Source organism: Mytilus californianus, unplaced genomic scaffold (assembly GCF_021869535.1).
Source record: "Mytilus californianus isolate M0D057914Y unplaced genomic scaffold, xbMytCali1.0.p SCAF_15, whole genome shotgun sequence".
In the NCBI taxonomy this organism is placed as follows: Eukaryota; Metazoa; Mollusca; class Bivalvia; order Mytilida; family Mytilidae; genus Mytilus; species Mytilus californianus.
Window position 1 is genome coordinate 26,883,895 of NW_026262637.1, and position 22,455 is coordinate 26,906,349.

General features: G+C 32.0%; 1 protein-coding gene across 4 annotated transcripts in view; it reads left to right on the forward strand.

The window, feature by feature from the left end:
* Positions 1–5,545: 5,545 nt before the first annotated feature.
* The window catches only part of LOC127725778 (organic cation transporter protein-like), a 28,043-nt gene continuing 11,133 nt past the window's right edge, over positions 5,546–22,455 (forward strand). For 2 of the 4 annotated variants that reach the window (XM_052233048.1, XM_052233051.1), the window contains exon 1: positions 11,693–16,128. In XM_052233048.1, the coding sequence (XP_052089008.1) occupies positions 15,974–16,128 (155 nt within the window). In that variant the 5' untranslated portion in view covers positions 11,693–15,973. Of the gene's footprint in view, positions 5,638–11,692; positions 16,129–22,455 lie in introns of those variants that run through there. The other 2 variants (XM_052233049.1, XM_052233050.1) reach the window with 2 other exon arrangements.

Genomic DNA, 22,455 nt, shown 5'->3' on the forward strand with positions numbered 1-22,455 from the left:
GTTAGAGCTGGTAGAAGTTTCTATAATTTTGATATTATTTGTATCAATAGTAGTAAACTACACTGTCAAAATCTTTTTGAGATAGAGCAGGTGCGATTTTTTTAATTTGAATTTATTGTCTAAAAGAAATGCACTACGAAATAACTGTGTTCTCGGGCCTAAGAGATGAATTCCGTAAATGTAGATTCTGTACTTTGGCAACTTTCCTGAATGGTTTGCTGGTTTCAATTTGTCAAACTCAATAAAAGTAAAGGATTTACATCTTTGTTTGACAGAAATTCTGTTAAAATGTCCCATTTTGTCATTATACGGCTAAAATAAGCATTTTAAAGCAGTTTCCATTTTATGCCTAAGAGCCATATGCTGACTTTCTATCTGACAGCTTTTTATGTTCCTGATATTTGTGTTTCTATGCTTAAATCAAATTTAATTAATCATTTGTGAACTCGGAATCTAGAGAAAAGTAGATTATCACAGAAAAAATGTGCAGAATATTTGTATTTATGTCCCTGGTTAAACGGCCTGTTTGATGTATGTGAAATGTGAAGAGCTTTGTACATAAAATCTGTAGTCCGTCACAAATATTTCACTAAATCTTAAAAAAAACCACTTTACAATGATCAGTACACCCTATTCATTTCATATGCTACCATAATTTTCTTCTTTAGGATAGTAAGTGGTTCAAATATATGCCGAATGAGACTAAAACTACATGCAAGTTTTCCATTGAAAAGAGAAAAACTGGTCATCAGACCATACTGTCTGCAAAAAAAAGTTAAATTCAAGAGTCCTTTTGCAATTAGACTTCTTGTATCATGACATCTTAGCATAGAAATGAGCGAAACGTAACAAATTTCAATTTCTTATAGCCTCTGTGTGCATTTTTATATGTAAATATGGGCTACGGCCTAAATAATTCTCAGTCTTACATGGCCTAAGACCATTTCATACTCATGTGGTATGCTTTTTTTTTAACTTTTCTTTACATTTAAAGTACATTTAATATATATGGAAGAATAATGCATGGTTAAAAACCTTCAAAAACTTCAAATTGGTTGAAAAAAATGCATGTTTATGTAAGGCTCCCCTTAATTCGAAAATCTCTATTTTCAGGCACAGGCTCATAAAAATTTGACTTTTGAATAACTGTAATAAATCTGATAAATCAAATGAGTGTTCCATTGCTTTTAATACTTATTATATTAAATTCAAGAGTATTTAAAAAGCAAATTTTTGCAATATTTAAATTTTTTAGGGCAAAATCTTGACAGTTGAAAATATTTGATTTAAACGTCAAAAATAAACATCCAAATTTCAATATTAAAATGGCCTTAGTTTCTATAATATATATCCTATGTCCCTGAAACTTGGCCAACTATCTTAAAATTGCCTAAGCTTAGGTCATGCAAAGTTTCATTAAAATTGGTCAAGTCTTTCTATCCTATTGGGTATCGTCCTTTGGTTTTCGTTGACGAATATAGTCCCTAGTGTGAACAGTGTATAACTTGCATTTTTTTTTATACACTTTCCCAATTTATTTCTTGATATTTTATGCATGAAATATTAAGTAAGGGGATGAAATTACATGTTTAAAAAATTTGGGTGCTTAATCTTTATGTTAAGTAGTGATTTGGTTCAGTTAAAAAAGGTCAAAAATTAGAATGTCTGAAGCTGTCAAACTGAATTTTAGCCCCCCTTAACACAGAATTGTCAATATTCTGAGTTAGAGCTGGTAGAAGTTTCTATAATTTTGATATTATTTGTATCAATAGTAGTAAACTACACTGTCAAAATCTTTTTGAGATAGAGCAGGTGCGATTTTTTTAATTTGAATTTATTGTCTAAAAGAAATGCACTACGAAATAACTGTGTTCTCGGGCCTAAGAGATGAATTCCGTAAATGTAGATTCTGTACTTTGGCAACTTTCCTGAATGGTTTGCTGGTTTCAATTTGTCAAACTCAATAAAAGTAAAGGATTTACATCTTTGTTTGACAGAAATTCTGTTAAAATGTCCCATTTTGTCATTATACGGCTAAAATAAGCATTTTAAAGCAGTTTCCATTTTATGCCTAAGAGCCATATGCTGACTTTCTATCTGACAGCTTTTTATGTTCCTGATATTTGTGTTTCTATGCTTAAATCAAATTTAATTAATCATTTGTGAACTCGGAATCTAGAGAAAAGTAGATTATCACAGAAAAAATGTGCAGAATATTTGTATTTATGTCCCTGGTTAAACGGCCTGTTTGATGTATGTGAAATGTGAAGAGCTTTGTACATAAAATCTGTAGTCCGTCACAAATATTTCACTAAATCTTAAAAAAAACCACTTTACAATGATCAGTACACCCTATTCATTTCATATGCTACCATAATTTTCTTCTTTAGGATAGTAAGTGGTTCAAATATATGCCAAATGAGACTAAAACTACATGCAAGTTTTCCATTGAAAAGAGAAAAACTGGTCATCAGACCATACTGTCTGCAAAAAAAAGTTAAATTCAAGAGTCCTTTTGCAATTAGACTTCTTGTATCATGACATCTTAGCATAGAAATGAGCGAAACGTAACAAATTTCAATTTCTTATAGCCTCTGTGTGCATTTTTATATGTAAATATGGGCTACGGCCTAAATCGACTCTAAATAATTCTCAGTCTTACATGGCCTAAGACCATTTCATACTCATGTGGTATGCTTTTTTTTTTAACTTTTCTTTACATTTAAAGTACATTTAATATATATGGAAGAATAATGCATGGTTAAAAACCTTCAAAAACTTCAAATTGGTTGAAAAAAATGCATGTTTATGTAAGGCTCCCCTTAATTCGAAAATCTCTATTTTCAGGCACAGGCTCATAAAAATTTGACTTTTGAATAACTGTAATAAATCTGATAAATCAAATGAGTGTTCCATTGCTTTTAATACTTATTATATTAAATTCAAGAGTATTTAAAAAGCAAATTTTTGCAATATTTAAATTTTTTAGGGCAAAATCTTGACAGTTGAAAATATTTGATTTAAACGTCAAAAATAAACATCCAAATTTCAATATTAAAATGGCCTTAGTTTCTATAATATATATCCTATGGCCCTGAAACTTGGCCAACTATCTTAAAATTGCCTAAGCTTAGGTCATGCAAAGTTTCATTAAAATTGGTCAAGTCTTTCTATCCTATTGGGTATCGTCCTTTGGTTTTCGTTGACGAATATAGTCCCTAGTGTGAACAGTGTATAACTTGCATTTTTTTTTTATACACTTTCCCAATTTATTTCTTGATATTTTATGCATGAAATATTAAGTAAGGGGATGAAATTACATGTTTAAAAAATTTGGGTGCTTAATCTTTATGTTAAGTAGTGATTTGGTTCAGTTAAAAAAGGTCAAAAATTAGAATGTCTGAAGCTGTCAAACTGAATTTTAGCCCCCCTTAACACAGAATTGTCAATATTCTGAGTTAGAGCTGGTAGAAGTTTCTATAATTTTGATATTATTTGTATCAATAGTAGTAAACTACACTGTCAAAATCTTTTTGAGATAGAGCAGGTGCGATTTTTTTAATTTGAATTTATTGTCTAAAAGAAATGCACTACGAAATAACTGTGTTCTCGGGCCTAAGAGATGAATTCCGTAAATGTAGATTCTGTACTTTGGCAACTTTCCTGAATGGTTTGCTGGTTTCAATTTGTCAAACTCAATAAAAGTAAAGGATTTACATCTTTGTTTGACAGAAATTCTGTTAAAATGTCCCATTTTGTCATTATACGGCTAAAATAAGCATTTTAAAGCAGTTTCCATTTTATGCCTAAGAGCCATATGCTGACTTTCTATCTGACAGCTTTTTATGTTCCTGATATTTGTGTTTCTATGCTTAAATCAAATTTCATTAATCATTTGTGAACTCGGAATCTAGAGAAAAGTAGATTATCACAGAAAAAATGTGCAGAATATTTGTATTTATGTCCCTGGTTAAACGGCCTGTTTGATATATGTGAAATGTGAAGAGCTTTGTACATGAAATCTGTAGTCCGTCACAAATATTTCACTAAATCTTAAAAAAAACCACTTTACAATGATCAGTACACCCTATTCATTTCATATGCTACCATAATTTTCTTCTTTAGGATAGTAAGTGGTTCAAATATATGCCAAATGAGACTAAAACTACATGCAAGTTTTCCATTGAAAAGTGAAAAACTGGTCATCAGACCATACTGTCTGCAAAACAAAGTTAAATTCAAGAGTCCTTTTGCAATTAGACTTCTTGTATCATGACATCTTAACATAGAAATGATCAAAACGTAACAAATTTCAATTTCTTATAGCCTCTGTGTGCATTTTTATATGTAAATATGGGCTACGGCCTAAATCGACTCTAAATAATTCTCAGTCTTACATGGCCTAAGACCATTTCATACTCATGTGGTATGCTTTTTTTAACTTTTCTTTACATTTAAAGTACATTTAATATATATGGAAGAATAATGCATGGTTAAAAACCTTCAAAAACTTCAAATTGGTTGAAAAAAATGCATGTTTATGTAAGGCTCCCCTTAATTCGAAAATCTCTATTTTCAGGCACAGGCTCATAAAAATTTGACTTTTGAATAACTGTAATAAATCTGATAAATCAAATGAGTGTTCCGTTGCTTTTAATACTTATTATATTAAATTCAAGAGTATTTAAAAAGCAAATTTTTGCAATATTTAAATTTTTTAGGACTAATCTTGACAGTTGAAAATATTTGATTTAAACGTCAAAAATAAACATCCAAATTTCAATATTAAAATGGCCTTAGTTTCTATAATATATATCCTATGGCCCTGAAACTTGGCCAACTATCTTAAAATTGCCTAAGCTTAGGTCATGCAAAGTTTCATTAAAATTGGTCAAGTCTTTCTATCCTATCGGGTCCAAGGACACAGTTATCGTCCTTTGGTTTTCGTTGACGAATATAGTCCCTAGTGTGAACAGTGTATAACTTGCATTTTTTTTTATACACTTTCCCAATTTATTTCTTGATATTTTATGCATGAAATATTAAGTAAGGGGATGAAATTACATGTTGAAAAATTTTGGGTGCTTAATCTTTATGTTAAGTAGTGATTTGGTCCAGTTAAAAAAGGTGAAAAATTAGAATGTCTGAAGCTGTCAAACTGAATTTTAGCCCCCCTTAACACAGAATTGTCAATATTCTGAGTTAGAGCTGGTAGAAGTTTCTATAATTTTGATATTATTTGTATCAATAGTAGTAAACTACACTGTCAAAATCTTTTTGAGATAGAGCAGGTGCGATTTTTTTAATTTGAATTTATTGTCTAAAAGAAATGCACTACGAAATAACTGTGTTCTCGGGCCATTTGAAGTCAAATTTGCTAGCTAAACGCTAAAATAAACAAAACTGCACCATACGACTATTTGACGACCAATCTTAAATTCAAGTAAAATCATTTTACTATGACTGTGCAAATTTTTAGCCGTGTATTATGAAGTGAAATTAAACTCTTTTAATATTCGACTTTTTCATATTACGTCACCGCACTATTAAACAAGGAAGTACTTTATTGAATGCCATTATTGACCACATGGACATATTGTATAGACACTTGTCCATATTATTGTTGAACTCGGACATGTAAGTTGACCTCTATATGTATTTGGTTTTTTTTTCAAGTTATTGTGTCGTTGTCTAATTGGCGCATGTATACCAACATCTCCCTTTGTTCTTATACATGACTTTGACTAAAAAATGTGGTGTAATAGTTGTTTTTATTTCCATATACCTACTTGCTACACGAGTTTAACACGAAGCTTTCGAGAAAAAAAACCTTGCACTGATGGGTTGCAAGGGCACACGGATGGGTAAGAAATATCCAAACACGACTTTATAAAGGCAAGACTAGGACATCGACATTTCTGTAAGAGAGAGAGAGAGAGAGAGAGAGAGAGAGAGAATTCTTTTGTGTTTTATGAAAAAAATGATTTTAATAAAAAGAACATAAAATTGATTTTACAAATGAAAAAACCACTAAAGATGACATTGTAGTCGGTCTGCCCACTAAAGGTGACATTGTAGTCGGTCTGCCCATTTCCCATTTTGTTTATATTAGTAAATACAAATATAATAATACTCTAGTTTAAGATTGATGACTGAAACACATCGGTGTCTTTTTTGTGGTATAAACCTCTTTTCTTACATTTACATGAGTGACATGCATGATGTAAACTGTACAAAATGATAAAAATAAAATTAAAGAAATATATGATAGAAATTATTTGGTGAACCTAGTTCTTTTGAACTATTTTGTCATGGGCATTTTTGCGAGGTATTTTTTTGTAGTATTCCGAGTAAAACTGGTACGCGTGAAAAAAAAAATCGTCAACTTTTGTCATTTTGCTCTGTCTTCCAGTAATGTACAAAAAGTTAACGATGACGAACCGGAAGTAATATTAAATAAGCTATCAAATTAAAAAGTTCATATTATTTTCACAATTCTACTATCCTTGTCCGTTTTAGGGAGCTACCATTTGATTTTTATGGGGGGGGGGGCTAGGATGAAATTTGAAAAAAATAGGCAGGACAGGAGTTTTGAGTAAAAAAAAAGGCAGGATGAGATTTTTTGCAAAAAAAAAAAAGGCAGGATGACAATTCATGTAAAAAAAAAGTCAAGATAAACTAAAAAAAATAGGCAGGACCGAATAGAGTGAAAAATAAAAAGGCAGGACCGAATAGAGGGGAAAATAAAAAGGCAGGACAAAATTTTTCATCCCCCCCCCCCCCCCATAAAATTCAAATGGTAGCTCCCTTATGTGAATTAAGAATCTTTTCTTTAACGAAGAATCTTCTCTTTAACGATGCACACCTCCCACTGAAAAAGAATAACAATAAACACATACACACAACTTACATACAATCAAATGCAACATTAGTAAAATATATATATTGACCGCAATTAATATTTAATCAAACAAATAGCGAGTAAATATGAATTCAGCTACAGTGGGCGATTGATGAGATATCGCGCCTTTATAAGTTTTCACTTCGACATTTTTTTATAAAGATATATGATATAGCCTCTTTCATAAAACGACTGTCTACGAAACGCTATACAGAAAACTAACGATCGTGCAACACGAACCCCGCCAAAAGCCGGGGTGAATTCATTTGCTCCAGAAGTGTAAGTAGTTCTTGTTCTACAAGTACCAAGTACAATGCCCCCGCTATCATATAACGTTATAAAGGGACATAACTAGAGAACTGTAAAAGTGACGCCACCTAAATTCGAACTTGATCAGAAAAATTTTTGGTAATAAGCATTGTATACAAGTTTCATAACATTTGGTTGAGGCTAACTAAAATTAGAGAACGGAAACGGAAAATTCAGCAATTTTTATTCATTTGTAACGGGGCATAACTGTAGAACTATTAAAGTGACGCCACTCAAATTCGAAATTGATCTGTGTTTTGTGGTAATAAGCATTTTGTATAAGTTCCATAACATATGGTTGAGGAAAACTAAAGTTAGAGAACGGAAAATAATTTTGGGACGTACGTTACTTTATGCCCCTCCGCTGCGGATTTCCTACAAGAGTCTTTACATTTCCGGACTGAATATTCAATCAATTTAAAATTAATGATTGATTGGTAGATTGATTTTTATTTGCTTAAGTCCAGTGGCAAATATGTCATGAATATTAAGGACGAGAACACATTATCAATAACTTGAATACGTTGGTTCTGGATAGTGGTCCGACTGCAATATCCCTACGCTTGGCGTCGGATTAAACGTTATCATTATGACCGAACGTGGCTTTGTACTTATACATCCCGCACATCCAACCAAACGGACGTCCATCTCTATCATGGGTTTTACTGCCAAACGGGAGAGGAAATATGTCCCACATGCCAACATGTCTACACCCCAGTCAACCCATGCGGTCCAAAAGTACTGATACAGTGTGTATTTAAAAAAGAAATATACAGTTACATGATTATGTAAACAATGTGTGAAAATAAATAGTTGCATGTACACTCAAGTAATTACTATAACCAATGGTGTCACGTTTTGCCATTAAGGCTAAACGTTGATGTACATGTCTTGATTTACCGTCAACCGGAAAGTTCAGATCAAATATTTTTGGGCACGAAAGGTGTATAAGGGACTATATACATGTATAATCATAAAAGGTCTAAGAGAAAAGTTTAAACTACTTATGATCAACTTTGACTGAGGGAGTTGCAACCTCCTTTTTTTCTAACATTTACCAAATTTTTCAGTTAAATATTCAAAATTGACATTTAAAGTGAAAGAAGATTGGTAAATAAGTACAATGTAAGTAAGCATTCATTTAAAGTCGGCATATATGTACGCAATGAGCTCTGATGAGGGCTTTAACTAGGCCGCTAGGTCACCTGCATTGGTATAGACTTAGTTTTAATTGATGAGAGCTATACTAACGCTTTTTGCATTGCGTGATCTGCATGTTATTAAGAACTTGTTATACAGTGAATCTAAACTTCTTCTTGTATAGTATGTGTTAGTATTCAAAATTCGTTTGACATGAAATATGATTAGTATAAAAAAACGAATTATTTAAAATATTCAATAAACGTCTAATAATTGAAAGCCTGCATTTTGAATATGTTAAAAAATTGCCCAAAGGCATAAAATATAAAAGATATGTTTATGTGAATATTTAAGTACAAGTATAACAGTTAAAAGTGATTATTTAGTTGTCCCGATTCTATTTAATGTATAGCTCTTATGTGGATGATTATTACATATAAATTATTATTTTTATTCGTATGCAGTGACAGTTGTGAAGTGATCAATTTATAAAAAAATCTCATAATTGCAAATCGCTTGAAGGAATACAAGCGGTCTATTCTGTACTTATTAACCATAACGGAAGTAAAAACAAAACGTAAGAAAATGACTAAATATTAAATCTCATAAATCAATTTAAATAGAGCAATGTTACATTAAAAATCAACAATACTCTTAATTGACACTAACAATGTGCTGGAAGAAATTACATACGATGCGCCATCGGTATAAATACATATTCTGTTTCCAAACTTCGCTGACAGAAGCTTGGACATAGGATCTACCTTTCAATCATATTGAATCATGAAAAACATGTAAGCAATACAGTGTAGCGTGTAGGTGTAAAAGAAAAAGGGGGATAACTACTATCTCAGGAGCGACGAATAAGTCAACACCACGAAAAAAAAAAAAGAAAAGAAAAAAAGACGAACTGACAAACAATAGTCCACAAAACCTTGTACACAGTTAACTTAAACTTGAGTAGCGCGAAAAACCCAAACAAAAACAAAACAAACTCAACGGTGGTTATAGAGGATATCTAGCCAGTAAATGTTTTGTGAGAGTTATAATGGTATGATGACTCTTGAGGTGGGGGAAGTGTGACGGGATTGCTTCCCTCGAGTAATTGCTAGACACTTAGATAGCCGTAAGCGGTTGAGCTAGGGAAGTACTTCTTTATATTAGCTCAGTCGGGTAGAGCGCTGACATGTAACATAGAGAACCCGACGGGTTCGAGTCCCGGAGGCGACAATGTGATTTTCTAATAAGAATCAGGCTCTCCGGTTTCCGAACGGAGTTAAATTCTCAGTAACTCTCATTCTAATCTTTTATTAATAACATTATGATAATTTTCAGTATATATTAATACGTTATGGCAACTGTACTGTAATTGTATATTATAAATAGTATAGTAAATGCGCGATTTGCCCTCAAAGCGTTGTCGACGTCTTTGATATGCTAAGTTCTTACTAACCTATATATGTACGGTTAAATAGTTAGGATTTCGAGGGTTATGGTTACTCTCATTCTAATCTTTTTAATAAAGGTTGCGCTACGAAGCTCCTTATCGTCCATTTAAATTTAAAGTAAATTAAAAAACAATCATTATATGTGCACTCTCATAGCATAATACAATAAATTTACATTGGATACACATGTACACTTTCTAATTCTCATTTGCTTTACCTGGGAAAATATATCATATCAGCTATAAATATTCTTTGATTTGACATCACCAAGACAAAACGGTCTTAAATGCGGAAAAAAGTAAAAAGAAACAGACATCCCAACCTTGTTTTTCTAAATTTTACCCAATTAAGTGATCATCATTGACCTTGAAAAGTAAACCGGAAGTGGTGCATTTTTTTCGGATATTACTATTCGTTTTCATCTGTTGCTAGCTTTTTTCTCGCTAAAATTTATTTGCACTTTTGTATTAGATTGATTCCTGCATTTTGTGTCCTGTCTTATTACAGGCCAGAATAATTTTCTGTTTTTACCAGGCCAGGATATTCATTTTCAAAATCATCCCCCTCCAGAAATCAAATGGTCGTCCCCTAAAAGGTGTGTTGAAATTAGAAAAAAATGTAATCTGTTAGATGGATTTTATTGATAATTTCTGCGTTCTATCCTTTAAAAACCTTTGATACCTTTTGTTGCGTTAAATGTTAGAAATACTATAAGGAATTCAAGGGTATTCCAGATCTTCAACGACTCCTGACTCTTCGTCATAGAATTTTTTGTATTTTAAAATTGCATTCCTTTTAAAATAGCCAGTCGATTTGTCGTCCTTTAGTTTCGAGATTCATTTCTGGAACTTTATTTGTTATTATTGATGTGCAATGACCACACACACGTTATTGGCAGTAATTGACACAATCTATTACAAATAACAACACATATAACCAGATAAACGATTAAGATATATTAATGCAAAGTGAATAGATAATCAAATGCACGTAGTCACCTTTTCTGCATTGTAATAAATGTTTGCTCACACTAATAACCGAATTAATTTATGCTGAATCATAAACTCTATATATCCGAGTTGATGAATCTTGTATATTGCACTAGTATTATTTTTTACATGTTTTATGTAAATGTAATTTGATATCCTGCATTTATCATGTATACAAAACATAATGTAGACTCCCCTCCTAAATTATTGAAATCTATCATTTTGCAATTAACCATAATGCATTGGGGAATAAATTGCCCCATAATCATAATATATATGTAAATTTGATACACCCAAATCGAGCTACCGACCTAATGGGTGCATTTGATTCTTGTGAAAATAGGGGCTGCGCGACTTCGCTGTCAATAGAATTAAGTTTAGGATAGATAGAGATTCTCGGAATATGATATGGCTTTTTCAATATCGCACCCGTATCAACCCGAGACACCAATATAATCCCAAGAGCTCTCTTCTCGAGGGATCATATTGGTTAAGAGCTGATACGGTGTATGATATTGAAAAAGCGATATCATATACATAATATTATATACATTTACCTCAAGTACAACTAATCAAGATGTTTTTCACGAGAGATGACGTTATACATATTAGGGGTTTGATAAAACCTTTGCAACCCATTCGTCATAACTCGGCCGATTCCGTACCTCATAGAAGGAGAGTAGCGGAGTCACCCGAGGATTGCCGATTGCTTTGCAACCGTGACAGATATAGATTACGTGACGTCATATATCAGGGGTTTGATAAAGCCTTTGCAACCGTGACTGATTCTCCAGCACGATTGCCATTGATTGTACCTAACATACAATTTACTTGTATTTACCACTAAGTATGTTATAAATCATGTTATATCATATTCTTTCTCTCTTTCTCTTCTTGACCGTGTTTATGCCAAATATCTGTTCAGCTGCATCTGTAAGCAAAGTTCATATATTCCTTCTAATGTATTATGACACTATCATTTAACGCTTCGTCTAAATCATGAAGTTTTCCCCGCGATGTTGATTGTAGCTTTTCATTAACCTCTTTTATCTTTATCCTGGTTCACTGTGTCAAAGTGCCCCGAAAAAATCAGCGAGCTATTACTCCTGCCCCGGCAAAAAATGTTTGGACTCGATAGTATCTAATATCCAGTGAGGTGACGGACCCTACAGACAGAGAAGAGGTAGGATTTCTGTTTATTTATTTATTATTTGTATGACATTATAGAATATAAATACACGCATTACTATTTTCGATTGTGAGATTGAATATTTTCTACACCCGTTCTAGATTGATTGAGAAATCAGTAAAAAAAAAGAAATGCCAAATGATGAAAAGAGTGAACAACTTTACCTTGAATTTGTAAAATAATAAATTGTGCACATTATATAGAAAGAAGCGTACGAAAAGAAAGACATATACATTGGGATTACAAGATTCGTCACTTTTCGGACCTCAATAGTTGTATTTCTTTCTATGCATAGAACGAAAGAAATTGGGCGTGTAAAAATAGAAGGACCCGGTTTTGAAAATGTTGTTATCGACCGTTTTTGTTTCGTTTTAAAAGCACACATTTATGAAAAGCAACACGGATCTTTTCGTCGAAAGAAACTGAAAATAATGTATGTTATTTTAAAATATACCTGTCGTGTAAAGGTTAATTATCATGGGGATTTTTTCGAAGTAGGTAATAAAAAAAACATTTGTGTTCTCAAAATGTAATTAGTACATCTAGTTGCACTCATTATCTAATGAAATAATTAGTAGTGGAATACAAATACTTCATAACACTTGCAATTAATTCTGTTATTAATAACATTATGATATTTGTCAGTATATATTAATACGTGAAGGCGACTGCATAGTACTGTAATAGTATATTATATATAGTATAGTAAATGCGGGATTTGCCCTCAAAGTTATGTCGACGTCTTTGTTATGCTTACTTATGTCTTATTAACCTATATATGTAAGGTTAAATAGTTAGGATTTCGAGGGTTATGTATTTTTGGATTTTTTTGGGGGGTGATGAAATTGGTCTACATCAGCTGAACTTGGTTTTATCCTGCAATCGACCTTTCTACTATACTAATACAGGTGTACAGATAACACGAAGCGATATACGTATACTCAACGTATATAGTCTCCTGGTATCCTGCTTCTGTTGCCGCGAGCGAACGGTTATGTTAAATTACTGTTTACGTCACAGTTCAATTTGGGGTCCTCATTGCGGTCCGCGTTTTAGTCATGTCGATTTCTTTCAAAAACTTATTCAACGATTGGGATGGAAAAAAATGTACAAAATTAATTGCAGGATAAAGACAATAACTGTTTAGTGTCTTTAAATATCAGCTGTATTTGTACTCGGCTCGAAACAGGAGTAATAGCTCGCTGAAGCTCGCATTACACCTGTTTCTTAGCCTTGTACAAATACAGCTGATAGTTAAAGACACTAAACAGTTATTGTCTATATAAGATTACGATTCCCCAAGAATGTATTTACAATATTGTTAAGCATTCATAATACCGTCTAAAATTTTATTTTGTAATGACTTCAGATGACAGAAAATGTGACAATTGAGGGAGTAGACGAATCATATGGCATAATTTTGAGTACTTTGCTAATTTGCATTGCGGCTATATTGATTGATAAGTTTTTTTATTTTCATCTTCAAAATCCTCCTGTCCCCTAAGAAAATCAAATGGTCGTCCCTTGAGCATTGTTCCATGCATAGAAATGTCAAAATTGAGGTACGAAACGTGACCAATCTTGCAATCTCCGTGTATATATCTCTTTCTTTCGATTCAAAGTGCACAATTCAAGGAGAAATTAAACAAATTCGATAAAAGGTTCACTCTTTGAATTTCATCATATAATGCCGTGTATTTTACTTATTTCTCCATAAATACAATACAGTTACGGGGGAGGGAATGACGTTTCTAACGTAAAATGTTATTTTTCGCGACGTCAAACTGTGACATATCGAAAAAAGATGCATTTTTCGACTGATTTTTTTCATTCATACTGATTTAACTTGAAAACGAGTTCATGGACCGCTCTTTTTTTAAAATGACATTAGGTTTGATTACGTATAAAGGTTATTTGTACCAATCTTTATGAAAAAGTCACCGATGATTTTTTTTTAAATTAGATAAATATACAGCAAAAAATGACGTTTTTTTCTAAAATTCTGCAACTTTGATAAAAATTAATTATTTCCAAAGAATTGTTATACAAATTTAGAGCAAACTTATGTAAAGAAGATTTTCCAAATGTTTTTACAAAAATCCGCTTGTGTTTATCTTTTGAAACAAAAAAGTTAGGTATGTCTATCCAAAGAATAGAAATCTTTAATGTCCAAACAACCGAAATTTTGAGTAAATATCTAAAACTTCGACCCCATTTATCTCTAAAAGTAGCACATGAAGGTTTATTTTTTATTACATATTTGAACTGCTTAGGTAAAAAATAGCTTGTATGCAAATTTTCGTCAAAAATTCACCGTGGGATCGAAAATGTATCGTATGCCCTTAACCTATACGGTCGTAGAAAATAGTACCTATTACAATCGAAAATAGAATTAATTGTTTCCTACAATTTCATACAAATAACAAATGATCAGAAATCCTACCTTTTCTGTGTCTGTAGATTGTACCTCATCGTACTGAAAGTCTGTAGATTGTCCCTCGCCGTACTGAAAGTCTGTAGATTATCCCTCGCCGTACTGAAAGTCTGTAGATTGTCACTCACCGTACTGAAAGTCTGTAGATTGTCCCTCACAGTACTGAAAGTCTGTAGATTGTCCCTCACAGTACTGAAAGTCTGTAGATTGTCCCTCACAGTACTGAAAGTCTGTAGATTGTCACTCACCGTACTGAAAGTCTGTAGATTGTCCCTCGCCGTACTGAAAGTCTGTAGATTGTCCCTCACAGTACTGAAAGTCTGTAGATTGTCCCTCACAGTACTGAAAGTCTGTAGATTGTCCCTCACAGTACTGAAAGTCTGTAGATTGTCACTCACCGTACTGAAAGTCTGTAGATTGTCCCTCACAGTACTGAAAGTCTGTAGATTGTCCCTCACCGAACTGAAAGTCTGTAGATTGGCCTTCACCGTACTGAAATTCAACACCATCGAGTCCAAACATTTTTTGCCGGAGTACTTAAGACATTGTGTAGTTTTTTGTATTTTTTCACGTTTCTGGTTGATGCCTAAATTATTGGTGTCTTAACTTTACTTTTCAAATATGTAGAAGGCAACTGGTGTTTTAAAGGGACACATACAATCTTAGTATACTGCAATAATCTACCCCATCAGAATATGAAGTAATCATAGAAAATATGGTGTATTTATAAGTATTCTTTCGACGGAATCATTTTAATGGTCAAATTTCTATTAATATTATCACAATAATTCCAATACACCATCCCCCTCTCTTAGCCATATTCCCCTGTGTTTCTGGTATATAAGTAGGTGCGAGGTCATCGTAATCTAGGTACGCGGTCATCGAAACCTGAAAGCATTTAATATAGTATTTATCTGATCATAAACAGATGGTCTTCTATAAACACCATGATTGTCTTCTATTGTTTGCAGTGTTGATAAAACATTTAATCTGTAACATCAGTTTGAAACGACTTGTAAATTCTTCTACTTTCATTTCCGTTTTCGAAAGAGTATTGTCTTTTTTGTGGAATCATTATATAAAACCATTTAACATACTTTGCCTTGACTTTGAATGCATTTAAAAATTGTTTTATGACCAGTGTAGTAAATTCGAAGGATCCTCGAAAGTTTATAGGTGTAGAATAAAAGTTGATTGATCAACCTAATGAGAACAATTTAATAGCCTTTCCAAATTCATAAAAATAGAAATATCCCATATCTAGATGCAGGTCATACTAGACATGATAGAGTTATCTCTGTATTTCCTGTGAGACTATCTGATAATATTGACCAAACTCTTATGGTCAAAGATAAGATAAACAGGTCAAAATCCTTAAGTATACATCTTCAGACAGTCTTAATAAACAATATTTAAAGAAGGACAATTTTGCATTCTTAATGAAGATTTGTGTCATGCGCCATAACTTCAAATCTGGAACTGTGATAAAGGAACTGGTTTACACGTGAGAACCTTTACCGAAGATAGACTTCACCAAAAACTATCAGATTTCATAGAAGAACAATGAAACAAAAGTTAAAGTTTGACGATGTCATTGAACTACTTGGTGGTTTTGGGACGTACCAGAAACGTTTATATTTATTGGTAGTGATACCAGCAATGTGGTGTGCTATCATGACTATTATAACAGTGTTTACAGTTGGAGAACAAGATCATAGGTATTTATACTTTTTTTACTGTAGGCGAACAGGTTCATAGGTATATATACTTTTTACTGTAGTCGAACAGGATCATGGATATTTATACTTTTCTATTGTAGTCGAACAGGTTCATAGGTATATATATTTTTCTACTGTAGTCGAACATGATCATAGATATATATATTTTTCTACTGTAGTCGAACAGGACCATATGTGTATATATACTTTTTACAGTTGGAGAACAGGATTATAGGTATATATACTTTTTACTGTAGGCGAACAGGATCATATGTATATATACTTTTTACTGTAGGCGAACAGGATCATAGGTATATATACATTTTACTGTAGGTGAACAGACTCGTGTGTACGAGTAGAGTTGTCATTTGTTTAGACGTACTTATCAAATAATTATTTCGGTGACTGCATCTTACGATCCTCCACGACAGATACTTTAGCTAATCTGCAATCAATTCCATCTTCATGCCTAATATATCATGTACTGTGTTACAACTCTAGATTCTACTGACAAGGAAAGGTAACACTAGGCCACCGAAAGCTGAAATTTTAGTTCAGTCTAGGTGGCCGAGTGGTCTAGAGCGCTGGAAACAGTGCAGGCGGGGTTGTCACGATAATCCAATAGCAGGAGTTCGAATCCCGGCGAGGGAAGAACAAAATTTGCTTCCTCAAATTTGCAGATTTAACATTGTTGTGCTGATATTTAGAGTAATTATATATATATATATTATATATACGTTTTACTGTAGGTGAACAGGTTCATAGGATTACATGTATATACGTTTTTACAGTTGGTTAACAGGATCATAGGTATCCATACTTTTTTTTACTTTAGGCGAACAGGATCATATGTATATATACCTTTTTTACTGTTGGCGACAGTTTCATAGAAATAAAAAGATGTGGTATGAGTACCAATGAGACAACTCTCCATCAAAGTCGCAATGTGTAAAAAGTAAACAATAATAGGTCAAAGTACGGCCTTCAACACGGAGCCTTGGCTCACACCGAACAGCAAGCTATAAAGGGCCCTAAAATGACTAGTGTATAACAATTCAAACAAGAAAAAAACGGTCTAATCTATAAAAAAAAACGAGAAACGGGAATGGCTATATATTCTTTTTCACAGTTGGCGAACAGGATGATTGGTTTATATTCTTTTCTACTGTAGGCAAACATGATCATAGGTATAGATACTTTTTTACTATATATGCGATAATGAACTTATGTTCTGTAGCCCATCAGGATCATAGGTATAGATTCTTTTTTTGACTATATGCTAAAGTAATCACATATATACTGTAGGTATAGATTATTTTTTCTTTACGCGAACAGGAACTTCTTTACTTATATGCTAACGTGATCATATTGGTATAGATCGTATGCACTGTAGGCGAACAGGTTTAGCTAAGGGATAAATTATTCTGTACAGTAGGTGCACATGATCATGGTTTTATGACTCTGTATTGTAGATGAACAGGATCATGGATATTCAATTTTCTTTGAAGTTTAATTTATGTATTGATTGGAAAGCTTCCATGCTAAAATATATTAGATAGAAAATGTTAAGTCTATTGTTTTGTATGTATTAGACAGTTTCCATTGAAATAAACATACTATGCTGTAAAAGGATTATCATCTTGAAGAATTTTGCATTGGAACATCAAACAGTTTTAAAAAAAATTGACAGAAACTTTTACCGGATCCATTGTTCGTAATACTTATAATATATGAAATAATTTGTTCGTTCGTTTTTCTCTCTCTCTCGGAAAAAAGGGAGCAGAAATTGAGTGAGGACTTGTCACAGTAAGCAAATTTATAAACTAATCATTACTTGTGTGAGTGTAGTTGAGGATGATTATATATATATATATATATATATATATATAGATTGCCTAACAATGTAATTTTAACACACTATTTAGTATGTAAATATAAGAAAGTTTAAAATATTTACAAAATGATGAAAATAAACGCAATATTTCGCTAGACTAACTAGCTTTATCAAGCGTGCATCTATCCAGGTGAAATCGGATGTAGATGATAAGAAACTTTTGCAGCTCAATGTATATGTTGCACTTGAATTTAGCTGCCTTGAAAATAATACATAATTTGGATGAAGTTCAAGATTTTTACAAAATTGGTAGTTGAAGTTAGCAACGTCCATTGGCCAATATTACAGGATAAAAAGGACGATGCTGTGTACTAAATTATTCTTTATCTTTCCTGTATCTTTTCTCATCTGGTACAAAACCAACAAAAACTGTCCTCTCACAAGACATCTTCGTTCAACGAAACATTCTTTTGATAATGTTACCTTCCAAATCATAGAAGTCAACACCGAGTGGGACACCACGGCGAGAAGGAGAAGAGAAAATTTTTGGATCAACCAACTCCACACTTTAGAACCTTATGGTCTTAACGAAAAAGATGAGAAAAGATACAGGAAAGATAAAGAATAATTTAGTACACAGCATCGTCCTTTTTATCCTGTAATATTGGCCAATGGACGTTGCTAACTTCAACTACCAATTTTGTAAAAATCTTGAACTTCATCCAAATTATGTATTATTTTCAAGGCAGCTAAATTCAAGTGCAACATATACATTGAGCTGCAAAAGTTTCTTATCATCTACATCCGATTTCACCTGGATAGATGCACGCTTGATAAAGCTAGTTAGTCTAGCGAAATATTGCGTTTATTTTCATCATTTTGTAAATATTTTAAACTTTCTTATATTTACATACTAAATAGTGTGTTAAAATTACATTGTTAGGCAATCTATAATTTTATTTGTGTAATTGAATTAATCTCTGTACTGATTAATCCACACTCCCATAGATTTGTATGTCATGTGCTGCTATTTATAGGCACTTATATATATATATATATATATATATATATATATATATATATATATATATATATATATATATATATATTTTACAATTCTTCTCAAATTTATAAATATAATCAATCGATGGTTGATTTTTGGGTAGCTTCATTTCAGTTTTAAATCAGACATCTGAATTGTATTTCATTAAAAAGGAGGACAAAACTAACAAAAAATAAGATCAAATAAAACATAAAAGTTGCCAAACTCTACACTTGTATATCAATTACCAATATAAAGAAAATATCAATATTTCATTAATAAACGTGTATATTCATATTTACACAAATCTTTTAATTAACAAACTTTAGTAGCGTTTTCTATTTATTTTAAATTTATGCAAAACAAAAATGATTGATTGTAAATCATGTTACAGGTGTGAATTAAAAATATCGTTTGATACTATTACGTAATGGAGATACATGCATGTTTTCTTTTTTATAAGTATACCAAACATTCTCTTTAAAATTATGCAAAAATATCTATCTGTAATTATTAATCATAACAACATTTAACTGTCATTATAGGGAAAACGGTACTATTACATTTTCCCAGCATTAGGTTGGTCTTTTGTGTACCCAAGGCAGGTGAAGGAAGTCAGCTTAGGAGCGCTGTGATTGGATGTTAGGGTACAATATATTTTTTTATTTATCTATGAATAACTGCAGTGTGTATATTTACAATATAAATTTTGAAACCTATTGAAATATTTTCTAGAGAATTATTCGAAAAGACTTCAAAAATTTCATAAATTTGGTGTAAAATGACGGTGGGCATGGATAACATTAACAAGCTCCATTGGAAGTTGGTCATGATACTATTTGGCTTCAATTTTCAAAACAGAATAATAAAATACTAACACCACACATAACTGTTTTATCGGGGTTTTTATTATAAAAAGTGGTAAATTTAGAAAATGTTAGTATTGTCGCCTATGGCAGAATAAATAGTACCGTTTTCCCTATACTGAAGATAGCAAGGGAAATCAAAATCAATCCGACTTCAGTTAAAGTATACTATTTTGAAGCTTTTGGTTAGTACATTTGATTTTTATCACAAAGAATAGAATTTTTTCACTGAGAACAATACTGTGTTGAGAAAAGTGCTGAGTCATCATAATAAGTCAAATTGATGGGTACTGATATAAAACTTTATTCTAGGATTTCAATATTAACTATATTGTATAAAATGCAGCAAACTATAGTTCTTTTGTATTTGTTTTCACCTTTCGCAATGATTAATTCAATTGGAAACACCAGAATTCAAGTCGCGACAAATATTTTTAACTGAAATATTTGCCTTTTTTGCTGTGTAATTCCCTAAATGTATCACTTGGGTATTTCTGTAGACATAATCTATTCAAATGGGAAATTGTCTGGTTAAGTTTGTACTGTTTATGGAGTAAGGCAACATTTGGTCATACAAGAAGCATTTTCAGTGTTAAAATTGTCCATCTAAGAAAAAAAGAGGCCCACTTGAGGCTAAATTTAGATAGAATTTATACTCTCCTGTGTAAAGAATTGGTCATATTCTTGGCAATTCATGCAGCAAATATTTCAATAGTGCTTCATTTTGTAGTTTCTATCTTTTAATATATCAGGCATATATAATTTTTCATTTTCTACTGTTTGAAAGGACTTTTGTTGGAAATTAATACTCCCAAGGGACATAATTCAGCTTTTTCATAGATTAATACAGGCAACAAAGGCAACTTTACAGCTGAGTATTTTGCATATTTAATGTTGAAAGTGTCTAATATCTTTGTTCTCATCATCTCAAGACAGAATAATGGATTTTATAACAAGCTCTGAAATTTTGAACCACAATATGGCATATACTAAAGCATGGAATGGAGATTAGTATGAAAAATCTTGAGTTTGTGCTTATGTTGTAAATTTTGGATGAAATGAATACAAATTGAATGGAACTGTTATTTTTATCTGTTTAAATGGAACTGTTTATTATTCTTTTTAAATAAGATAAGATATGATTGGATACAGGTTGTTTATTAAGCCTTATCTGAAAGAAGTAGAGAAAGAGGTAAACCAGCATGTAGGGGTGGGGACATTAATTGATCCATGTTTCTTTAAGTAATGGGAACATACAAGTATTTATTATAGCCAAGGTTTTCACAATAACCCAGTATTGCATTAATGGTGTCAAAAGAATTCTTTATATCTTTATGTCACAGTATAGGGAAAACGGTACTATTACATTTTCCCAGCATTAGGTTGGTCTTTTGTGTACCCAAGGCAGGTGAAGGAAGTCAACTTAGGAGCGCTGTGATTGGATGTTAGGGTACAATATATTTTTTTATTTATCTATGAATAACTGCAGTGTGTATATTTACAATATAAATTTTGAAACCTATTGAAATATTTTCTAGAGAATTATTCGAAAAGACTTCAAAAATTTCATAAATTTGGTGTAAAATGACGGTGGGCATGGATAACATTAACAAGCTCCATTGGAAGTTGGTCATGATACTATTTGGCTTCAATTTTCAAAACAGAATAATAAAATACAAACACCACACATAACTGTTTTATCGGGGTTTTTATTATAAAAAGTGGTAAATTTAGAAAATGTTAGTATTGTCGCCTATGGCAGAATAAATAGTACCGTTTTCCCTATAGCATCTTCCTTGATGAAAAACAAAGCGGCATAACTCAAGAATAACTTTGTAAAAATATCTGAAATATGAAAGGCCGCTTACGAAACTATTATTTATGGTGCAATATAAAGAAAAATAATGGATCATTCGCTCAAAATAGAATGAAAATTAAGAGTTGAATGCTAATTTTCTAGCCGACAAATATATAGAAAATACGAATAAACCATCATTTGCGAATTTTAAAAATGTTTTTAAAACATAAATGAGGGTGTGAATGGGGTTTAGAGAATAAGGATCCAAAAGTACACAATAAAGAATACAGAAAAACATGCCAAACAACAAAGAAGAGAGAATAATGGTGTATAAAATGTAAAGAAAAAAGAATAATGGACAAAAAATCAAAGAAAAGAGAAAACGGTACAAAAAATTAAAGAATACAGACATGAAGACCCCCTATCCAGACCCTCATAAATCTCTGTTAAAAAAACACATTACGTGACAACTATTTAGCACTTAAATATTGATATTTCAATTATTTTACAGAAACAAGTTCATCAAAATATTTACTGATTTTACGAAATATTAGACTAAGCCATCTCTATGAAAGAATATTATCACTTAAAGTCTTTTAAATAATGCGAATGAAGTATCAATGTTAATGTAACATAAAATAATGTCCCCCATGAAATATTGTCCGTCGAACAAAATTTCATATAAAATATTGTCCGCGGACACTATTTCATCATGCAATACTGTCCAGTACAATATTTCATTATGAAATAATGTCCTTGTCCATGAAATTTTGTCACCTCCTTTTGG